The 11,338-nt window shown below is 36.3% G+C and overlaps 1 protein-coding gene across 1 annotated transcript in view; it reads right to left on the bottom strand.

Annotated features, from left to right (window-relative positions):
- The window catches only part of GAS2 (growth arrest specific 2), a 95,694-nt gene extending 90,827 nt beyond the window's left edge, over window positions 1–4,867 (bottom strand). The window contains exon 1 of the mRNA XM_015822146.1: window positions 4,726–4,867. Within this exon, the coding sequence (XP_015677632.1) occupies window positions 4,726–4,867 (142 nt within the window). The remainder of the gene's footprint in view (window positions 1–4,725) is intronic.
- Window positions 4,868–11,338: the final 6,471 nt, after the last annotated feature.

The following is an 11,338-nucleotide window of genomic DNA, read 5'->3' as shown; positions in this document are numbered from 1 at the left end:
TCAGGGTGATTCCTGATCTCCCTTCCTTCCGCCGCGCCCTCAAGACGTGGTTGTTCCAGCAAGCGGGACTGGCCTAGGGGATTTTATAGGGGTTTTAATTACTTTTAAATTTGACATTTTCAAATATTTCATTTTAATCAAATTTTAACTAGGTGTAATTTGTTAGCTTTTTATCATTTGTCAGCCGCCCTGAGTCCGAGAGGAGAAGGGCGGGATATAAATACAATAAATAAATAAATAAATAAATAAATACATTGGCTCTTTTGGCAGTTAAAAAGCATTTCTACTCATATTTAATGTGTGGTCTACCAGACACCCAGAGCCTTCTCACAAATACTTCTGTTGAACCAGGTACCTCCCTATCTTATATCTCCATATCTGGTTTTTCCTGTCTAAGTGCAGAACTCTACATTTGTCACCACTGAACTGCATTTGGTTGCAAAAGGCCCAATATTCAAATCTATAGAGATTATTTTGAACCCCAATCCTGTTTTATGAGGTGGCAGCAATACTGCCCCCTCACATTTGTGTGCTCTGCATCCCTTCTATCCCTCATCTCAGTGATTCATAAAAATGTTGAACAGAACTGATATCTCTCTCCACTTAGGCATAGACCCATTAAGCACCACATTATGGTTATTCAACCAATTGCAAATCATTGCCCAGTTCAGCAAGAAAGAGACTGTGCTCCACTTTATCAACTCCTTTACTGAAGATCAGGCATATTACATCCATTGATCTATTAATCAAATCAGTTTGTGAAAAAAGGGGGACATAAATTACTCTGCGTAAACTGTTTTTAAGAAACTCATGCTGGCTTTTAGTATTCCCTTTGACCCACTATTTTGTTACTCTTCCCAGATATTGAAATCAAGCCAGTTAATATGCATTTTGCTGAGTACCCTTTTTCTCCTTTGTTAAAGATTGGAAAAATATTAGCTCTTCTTCATTTTTCTAGCATACCCACCCCCCTCATACTCCAGCAGTTCTCTAAGATTACAGTTAGTGGTTCTGAGATCATATCTGCCAGTTCCTTTACCACCCTGGGATATAATCCATCTGGCTCCGGCAAATTGAATTCATTCAAAGAAGCTAGTATTCTCTCTTCACTTACTTGCCAATTTTGACCTGCACTTCTCTTCTGCAACTGCTAACATAATGGATCATTTTTTTAATGTTGCAAAAAAAGTCAGAGACAAAATAGGAATTAAGCAGTTCGGCTTTCTCTCTGGCTTCTCTAACCACTTTGGCATCTTCTCCAACAAGTGGCTTAACTTTTCTATTGTTCTGCACATATTTAAATGACTGTTCTTGTTGTTTTTGTTTTTGGCATTCCCTTTGTAAGCCTCTGCTCACTCTTCCTGATTCCAGGTTTACAAATTCAGGGTATTTCCTGATATGCCCCTTTCCCATTTTTTTTTAAACTTAACTTTTCAGTTTATCACAGAGCTCTTCATGAAAACACAGTGTTCTCATCAACCATCTCCCACTTTTCTTTCTCTTTGGAATTGTTTGTTTTTGTAACTATTTAATAAATATAAATAGGATGAGGAAGTCTTCCATAAAATGTTTATTGAAATGATTATAGGAAAGGTACTGTCCATATCCAGTAGATTCTTAACGCTGAAAGTGCTCTCAAAAATGCTTCAGTAAATTAAAAAAAACAGGTATATGAAAGGACTGAAGAAATACCTATTACATATAGGTAAATCTCCCTCAATTTGGCATCTGCTAGATGGTGTGGTCTTCAACTTTCAATATTTGCAGCCAACATGCTGACATATTTCGGAGCTGAAGTTCACATATAAATAAGGCCTCCAGCTTGGAAAAGGCTACTATACCATATATTGGTTTTTCATATGTCAAGAATGAACATCTGCTATGAAGAATCTGTTTACAGCCTTGGCCTCCCTACATCATCTTGCTGCTATTCTTAATTACTATTATTATTTTCCCACTTCTTCGTAGTAGTATACTTCATAAAACAGATGAATTGTCATTGTCTGGTATCCTGCGTTGACCTTTCCCTTTCCTAATTGACATCCGAAGGAACCATCTTGTCTTGATAAGAGAGAAGAAGTGGTCAAAGTGAAAACTCAAGACCAGAAACACAAAAAGAAAAATAAACATTAAAAGCAAAAAACAACAACAGGTGAGCAGAGTATAAGCCAGCTGAGAAGATACATATGTTCAGTTTGAAAATAGTCAGAACTTAACAGTTTTATTATCTTCCTCTTAGCAACCGTCTTGTTTTTTCTCCACCTACCAAATGCATTTCCTTCTGTTTAGGCCTTTTAAACAGTAAGCTTCAGGGGAAAGGTCTTACAAGTCCCTCAGTTAGCTATTTTTGATCATGATACATCACGTGACGCAATCGAGTTTGACACCTGTGCCCTAACTTTTCATCAGACTCCACAGTCCCCCACAAAATCTCACTAGCATAAGATGTTGCCTAGTCAGCTTCATAGATTCTTCCTACAAGAAGACAAGAGCTCAGTAAATCCGACTGACTTTATCAGCACACTGCTAGCAACCAAACAGCATATCTTTCTGTTCTTGCCTCTGTAAACCAGGTTAACAGCCCAGCAATGCAGTACCAGAAAAATAACAGAAATGCCTCCTTCAATCTTAACTCATACCTGTGCTATTCCTTCAGTTCTATTCCTCATCTAACAGCTCCAGACTTCATTTCCATTTACTGATCTCCTGAAACGTCTGAGAAAACTCTTAGGGACAACAGATAGAAAAATGCTTCTTCTTCAGAATCCAGGTCATCTCCTACTGCCACTGCTGTGCTCCTATACCACAGCAGCACAGCAACAGCCCACAGCGCTGAAGCAGCCACAATTTCCCCAAATATCATTCCTTTGGGTTGTGTAGTTTGGACACATTCTGTAAGTTCGCCCATTTGAAGTACCTTGTTTCAAAAATTGTTACCCTATAATGCACCATTTCACTCAGTTAAAGGTCACGACAACGAGATATTTGCTTATGGAATGTGTCTTGTTTAACATGTGAATATCCCATTTATGTAGTCTGCTTTCTTTTCCCTACCTCATGTCTTAATTTATTTGCCTAATTTTATCTTCCTTTTCTACATTTGCCTAATCTTACCCATTCTGAAAGGGAAAAGCCCGGTGGGTATGCACATAAGAAGAAAGTTTTTAATGTATTGAAGCTTTGACCTATTGGCAAACACTGTACTGAAAGCCTGCCAGCCCAGCAGATCTCTCTTCTAAAAAGTGAAAGATGAACCTTCCATCTTGCTTAACTGTATTTAAATGAAATCCGTGCACAGGAAGAGAGGCACAAAATAGTGAAAGACATTTTCTCCATAATTACCAATTATTTTTCTTCAATGTCATAGGGAAGAAGTGTCAAGTACATAATGGATGTATTATGCCTTTTTTCATAGGACTGTTTCAAGAAACTCAAGAGATTTTTTTTTCACACTAATGGAGAAACAGTCTTAGACTGCTCTGTAACATAAAGAGGAAGAAAATGTTTAGCTCTCCAAATGTGGCTGAACTACATCTTCCAACATCCATAATTATTGTTTCCCTGGAGAGAGACTGATACAAGGAAGTAACCAATGGCATGTATTACATTAAATTCTCTGCCTATCAGAGCTTTTCTGGGTAGGAGGACTAACAATAATTTTGAATATCATTCACTTTCTCAGCTCTCAATTCTTTTAATATAGCCAGACATGAATCCTAAACTTCTCTGTCTCGAAGTAACAGACACTTACACTTCTGTGTAGAAGTAGGAATTTGGCTAAACTTTCAGCTTTCTAAATATGGACCCAAGGCTGTCCTTACTTTTAAATTATGTATTACTGAGCTTTAAGTCTTCTGGCAATGAGTGAGTGGCTACCACATGAATAAGATTAAATAGAGAGTTGATTGCCCATTGCTAATATGAGGGTGTTGTTGGCTCTTCTACCTTAGCAACTCAAATGCGTAGCATTTTCTTCCCACTCGTCCCATAAATTAATGTGCAGTCCACTGTAGCCTGAAATGGTGGCTGAATTCTTGGCGGTGCTTAGGAAATCCACATTTTTTTTCAGTGGTGAGGGAGTAATTATACTAACAAGTTGGAAAACCACTTGCTTTTGGCCATCCTCTCACTGGTACTCATTGGTACCTTGCTACTTTCATTTCATTTTGCCAAAAAGTGATCAGACTTCAAGTATTTTGAAGTTTCTGTATCATGGTCTACAAGCAAAACACTTTTGAATGGACTTTTTAATCAGTTTGAATTGAATTGGGTTACTGAGAAATCTTGAATTGAATCATACAATACCCAATGGAATCCTGAAATCTTCAGCACATTTCCAGGAAAGGAAACAGTAAAGCAGATTTTTAACAAAGCATAAATACATATAACAAATATACTTGCTAGCAGGTAACTAAACAAAATTATCGAAGCTCTACTACAGCCTTTTCTCCTCCCCTCCCCATCCAATATATACATAGATATATACATATATTACACACACACACATACTAAATTAGCATGGAAGAAATATTTCATTGTGGCCTTCCAAATAAGAAAGCAGGTGAAATTAGAATTCTAAGCAACCTATAGAACTAGACGACAAACAAGATAGATGGTAGAACTTTAATTATTTATTCAGAGCAGGTTTTTCCACTTGCATGTCAGGGTTTAAGATCAAATTTAGAAATGCTTGACAATAATTACAGTATGTAAAAATAACCTTACCCAGCAGGTTTGTCAGCCATAGCGCCAAATCTTCCTTCATTGGCAACAAATTCGCCTCGTGTCTGCTGGCCAGCCACTGGCTGTACTGATGCATATCGGAGAGGCCAGGACCTCGGGCCTTTGGGCTCAGGGAACTGCACATCCTTTAGCCACTGATGGTACCCGATCTCTAGAAAATGGGGGGGGAACAAAACCATCATATAATGAATTGCTTCCATATCCTAAGGGTCCAAATTCAATAGTAACCAGTGTTAAAAGATGATGGATAGATGTCTCTTCCACAAGAATGGTGCACTATAAGACAATTGCATATTAGCATTTTTTTAAAATGCAGCCTTTTGATGTTGATAATTCAAAGGTTTTGTCTGTATATATCTGTGTTTGTGCATGTGCATATACACATACATAAACATATGTGTGTGTGTGTGTGTGTGTGTGTGTGTGTGTGTATTATTATTGCAGTTAAGGTTATGGACAACAGTGTGCCATGTTGATCCAATGTGGAATCTTAGCAATACCTCCCAGTGTAGGGCTGAAAGTGATCTGAAGTTTAGCCAGTCAGCTTTTGTGCTTACAAAAAAACATGGGAAAAATAAGTCGCATCAAATCTTCCTTCTCTTTTCAGAGAAACTGCAGGCTTATGATGGATGCCCACCTGCCTGGAATCAGGATACAACTTGTAAACCTGATGGAAACTGACAGATCAGGCTGTCTTTTGGATCTTGTTCATTGACTGGGAACGATCTACAGTCTTGGCTTACGCAGCTCTTTTAATTCATAATGGCATGTGGTCTTCCTTTGTGCTATATTACAATCCACTGAGGGCTCAAAAGTGAGACTCCCTTCTCTATCATTGATGGGATACCAACATTAATCAACCCTGACACTGAGTTTAGAATGAAGGTGTATAAAGTACTGCAAATATGAAATATTACCTTAAGTAAGGGAGGGAAAGGAAGCAGATGCAATGAATTACAAAGGCAGATCCTGAGTTTCTCCTAATCAGTATGTACATGTGTGTGTGTATGTGTGTGTTTATGAACATAAAAACCTCTGAAATAAAGTATTCTTCAAATAAAAGAAGGTAGACATGGTCTTTTCTTGGTTGCTTTCTTGCAGACCCTTTTATTATTCAATTTGGTAACATCATCAGTGCTAATGAATGTGGAGTTTGCTTCCTGTTTACATATAGCTATGTGCCCTGCCAGTGTTGGTAGAATCATGGTTTTTTCCTTAGTAATTCCTGAAAGCTCACAACTTTAGGTAGTCCCTAAAGCTCATTAAGTATTTCACATCGGTTGAAAAAGGCTTATTGCTATTTTTTTAAAAAAATACCTATGATTTTTACTTACTAATTATTATTATTAATAATAATGATGATAATAATAATGATGATGATAAAGTTGGGAGGGAATTAGATCAGAATGAAATCACAATTTTCCTTTTATCTCTGTGAATGTCACCTCTACTTGTGCTTTTCAGCTCATTTCTTGAAATCTGGTTTTTAATAAACCTATAATAGCTGTTCACATTATTATTACAGTATTAATTTCTAAACATTCTGAGGATGTTTTCCAGCATGCACAGCTTGAGTTTGCCATTTTTTAATCTACAAAATAATATATGGTTGAATTAGATTCAATGGCATCAAGACCTTCCTTTTTGAACCTAGGTTATAATCTGTAAAACAGGAAATGGGTTCCAATATTTAGAACAAAAGAAATACAAACTTAAGGAGAGCTCGCGTTAGAATTTAGGTGAGGAAAATTGGAGAATATAAAGATACTTTCATGTGAAGCTCAGCTCCTGATTTTTATAGGTACAATTGGGTGATATTCTTGGCCAGAGAACGTAAGTAGTTTGCCACTGTCTTCTTCCAGATTGGGTTATTTTTTTCTTCCATATTTCCACCCAAATATTAACTAGGCTTAACTCTGCATAGCTTCTAAGTCCAGATAAGGAGAATCAGATGCAAAGCTTTGAACTATTTAGATAAGTGTTGTATCTAAACCTTGGGACTCTGCCTCCTGAAGCAGATCAGAACTAATTTTTCACATTTGATTCATTTAAGCTTTGTTCTTTTTTCCCCTCCAAAATGCTGTCTAAAATCGTTCGGCAGCAGCATGATGACATAGATACAGTTGTGTCAAAACTATCTGATCAGGCCCAAATACAGTAAGGTGTCTATATCATCTTTCAATCATTCTTCTAAATAGAAGCTTATTAGAAAATACATCAACTTCAGATCAATACAGTGAATTACATAATTTAATACATAGATAAACAGATGCATTGGAAGAATGAACAGTATACCCATGAAACTAGGAAAAGAAAAGAAAAGACAAATGTATCAGCAAGTGGAATCAAAAAAACCAAAAAATTTATTTCAGTTCTGGCATCCTTGGTCCAATGGCTTCCGAATGAAAAAGTATTTGATAAGGAACCCAGAACTATGGAAGCAGTAAGAGGAAAAAAAGAAAAAGAAAAAAAACTAGCAACAGCAAGGCAGAGCTGGAAAGAGGCAGAAGGATGAATATATCTGATGATCAACCTGTAAACCTAAGCAAATCAAAGTAGCAGCCATTGGAACTTTAATTATTAAATCCAGGACACTATTTTCTTAGTGCTACTCTGTCATCCTTTCTCCCCCAAAAACCCAGAATAACATAGTCTGTAGTATTTGGTGAAAATAATGTATTATTCAGTTCATAATGAGTGCTTATCTGATCAAAAATGAATGGATAGGTGTTTTTAGAACATCTGAAAAGACATTTTAAAACAGCAAGGGCATCATGGAACTATCACAAGGGATAGAGAGAGATTAATTCTACAACCATAGTTGTTTTGTAACTCTTTTCATTTGCTTTCTTTTTGTCCCTATTTTTGTAGTACTTCATATGGTATTTCATGCACAGATTTCACACATTCGTTCTAAATTCAGCATCAGTGTTGATTAACGTTGATGCTCCAATAAAAGATGGGAATGATAGCCTTAATTTTAAGCCCTAAATGGATTTTAATGTAGCACAAAGGAGGACTGCATGCCGTTATGAATTAAAGGAACCACCTAAAGCAGAACTGTAGATGGTTCCCAGTCAATGAACAAGGTCCAAAAGACAGCCTGATCTGTCAGCTTATATCAAGATTACAAGTTACCATACCCTGACCTCAAGCAGGAAGGCATTCTTCATAAGCCTGCAGTTTCTCTGGCCGGGATAAGGAAGATTTGACATGACTTTATGTTTTTTTTCATGTTTCTTTGTAAGCATCAACATGAGTTGGGGAAGAGGCAAATTATTGTAAGATCCAAGCTCTACCATCAGCCAGCCATAAAAAAAAATGTGTCCTGTAAGAAGTTTGAAAATATGAATAGCAGCAACAATAGCCATGTTGTTCTGTCCCATCAGTTTTGTCAAAAGATTTGACAGACTTCATTATTGTACATTTGGAAATGTAAAACAGAAATGTTATATGTTTGAAATACATAACAATTACATCAGCCTCAGTAACAATTGCAGTCTAACAATCTCCATGTATACTTAGAAATATGCCCCATTCAAAGCAACCATGCCCAGGGCATAAGTGGGATCAAAGAAGAATGCTTGCTGACTAAAGTATGCATAATACTGCCAACTCTTACCGAGGATTAAATGAAAAGATTCACTAGCCAATCATTTTTCTTAAATGATTTTTTTTTTAAAAAAAATGAGGAACAAAGAAATGGCAATTTTAGTATATTCTGTGGACATATTATGAATAAAAATGTTCTATTCTTACAAAAAGGTTTTGAGGCATTTTCAAGAAAAGTTACAAAAGAAATTTTACTTTTGCAACAAGGTTACAAATACATAGTAGTTTTAACTTTAGTTACTGATTGAGATGGGTGACTCTAGAAATTGAATGAATGAATGAATGAATGAATGAATGAATGAACAAATAACTGTCACATTAGTGCAAACCCATTACTCAGAATGATCAAGTTCCTCATTGGGCAAAAAAACAAAACCAGTAGACATTTAATTTAGTTTATAATAAACATATTTCCTGTTCTCTCTCTCTCTCTCTCTCTCTCTCTCTCTCTCTCTCTCTCTCTCTCTCTCTCTCTCTCTCTCTCTCTCTCTCTCTCTCTCTCTCGCTCTTTCAAAAAAAAAGACTGAATGCCTTGTGACAGAAAACCGGAACACAAATATTTAAAATAAAATGTATAGCATCTGTTTTGATGATGCTACACAAAACTCTTAAAGGTTCACTACTTTCTGTCAGGTATATTATGATTATGGTTAAACATATTTTTATTTTACTTATATATGTGTTCAAATCATCAAGACATGGTAACTGAATAAAATATTCCCAAGATTTTCAATTACCTTCATGGTTAAGTGAAGATTTGAAATGAAGACATTCAATTCAAGACATCAGGTAACGATATGAACAGTCTTTACCTGTACAAACTTAAACTTTTACAGGGCAAGTCTTTGCACACCTCAATTACTCAAGGAAATTTACTTCCAAGAAATTGAATACAGATTGTAACTTTCATTAATATTACTGCACAGGAAAAATGCAGTTTACAAGGAAATGCCAAAGTTTATAAGACAAATCAACATTAAACACCTGGATTACATGTAATTTCTTGCAAAAACCATTATTTTAAAAAATAAAAAAGAAAGATGGGAGGACACCATGTCAAACCATACTTGAAATTAATAAAATATATTTATTTCTAGATGTGCTATTTGGTTTTGCTGAAATATAATTAGATGTTTTCTATACTTTTAAATAAAACTCAGCATTTAATTTGTGACAATTTTCTTACCAATTTACTTTGAATGTGTACCAATGTACTACAAACAAATGTACTATAAACAATTTCAGATGCTTTGGGGCAAACTGAAACAAATTATTTTCTACAGCAATGCTGTGTCTAAATATGCTACCACATTTTTCAAAAGAGCACAAGGTAAAAACATGAGTTTTCTGCCTATGCATTTTTAATTAAGCCATGTAATGTCATTCTATTGCTTTATTGAAGTTCATAAATCCAGTAATGAAGAGTTTGTCCACCTTGACTGTCCTAATAACCCCATAGGATCCAATGAGATAGCTCAAAAATGACAAAACTTAATCATTCAATATATTTCTTACTTTATCATAGTTTTAAACTCACAGTTTTGTTATTCTACATCTAATACTTGGTCTACAAAAACATTTGTCTTCATTTGATCAGTGGAACTCTTAGTGAAGCTAATCCGGTACATTGAAAAGTTTGTGTTCAGACTTAATGACACTTAGGTTCAGCTTTTAACATGAATACAACAAAATGAAATATTTAGGAATAATCAATGGGCTTCTAAAGAAATTGTGACATGATACCCTACCAATAGACCCATTCTTGAAATACTCACTTATTTCAGTAATAAACCTTCTTCCACATAACGTCAGTAGGGACTTTCACCAAGAACAGACATTTATTTACACTCAATGAACCTGCCTCTCTTATTTATATAGTGTTTTCTTACAGGCTTTAAAAAAAAAACAAAGGTCTAATTGTAACAAAGTATCTCTAATTCTTAGCCTGATTGCCTATGCAAATGATTTCAGCACAGATAATTTACAGTACACCTAATAGCATCTAACAGTTTCAACAAGCTGGAAGGTTACATTTCTCCCACTCACTCCTACCAAACAGTGAAGTTTTTATTTTACAGACAGAAGGTGCATTTAGTTTTTCTGTGTATTGTAGCTCAGCCTCCAACTTTGCCAGCCCTGCAATTTAAACTATTGATGCTTGCCAGAAATCCCAGGGGAGATTAGGTGATTATGTGGTATAATTCAACTGATTATCCCAGTATTGGCACTAATTAGCAAAAATAAGCCCAGTTATGGATTAAAGCTCTAACTGTATGGTTAAAAACTGGTTTATGTGGGAGACACCGGCTTGTTTATATTAGCCGAGGAAGAGAGGCATAATAGCTACATTGTTGATGATTACCTAATAAGAATTTATCAATATGTAAGCAGTAATTAAGGATATGTGGTAATCCTGACATCTTTGGAGAGCATCAGATATGCTTACACAGCTGGAATTAAGTCTTGCTGAAATAAATTGAGTACATGTCTAACAGTCATGCAAAAACTGGACTTCGTGTTTGCCATCGCGGATGCCGCGGACGCTAGAGGGTGAGCTCTGTCTTCTGCGTTTGGTTTTGTTCCACTGGGGGACCCTGGAAAGGGTTGAAAGTCGCCCTGTAGGGGCGACAAGCAAGGAGGGGACCCCACTTGATTGTGGGAGGGTGGCAGCCTTTCCCCTTGATCTGGGGCAGCACTCCAAACCGGCAGAGGAAAGACCAGCCATAGCAATATGGCTTGTCACTAGGATGCAGACAGCCGAAGTCAAACTTATCATCAGGCATTTCTAAAGCAACGCAGATGAAACTGGGTGAGATCTGATCTTCTCTCTAAGATCCTAAGTATTTCTCTTCCTGTAAAAGCTGCCCAAAGTATCTTTCCCCAGGTGAGGAGAGAGGGAAGGGAATTTCTATCCCACCCTCTAAAATAGCGGCGACCCAGGGGAGTTAAAGCACTAAAAGAATAACTTTAATCTAATTGGATG

The sequence above is a fragment of the Protobothrops mucrosquamatus genome, unplaced genomic scaffold (assembly GCF_001527695.2).
Source record: "Protobothrops mucrosquamatus isolate PMUCROS unplaced genomic scaffold, P.Mucros_1.0 scaffold1479, whole genome shotgun sequence".
NCBI lineage: Eukaryota > Metazoa > Chordata > Lepidosauria > Squamata > Viperidae > Protobothrops > Protobothrops mucrosquamatus.
Note: the sequence above shows the minus strand (reverse complement) of the source record. Positions and strands in the feature narration are given on the sequence as shown.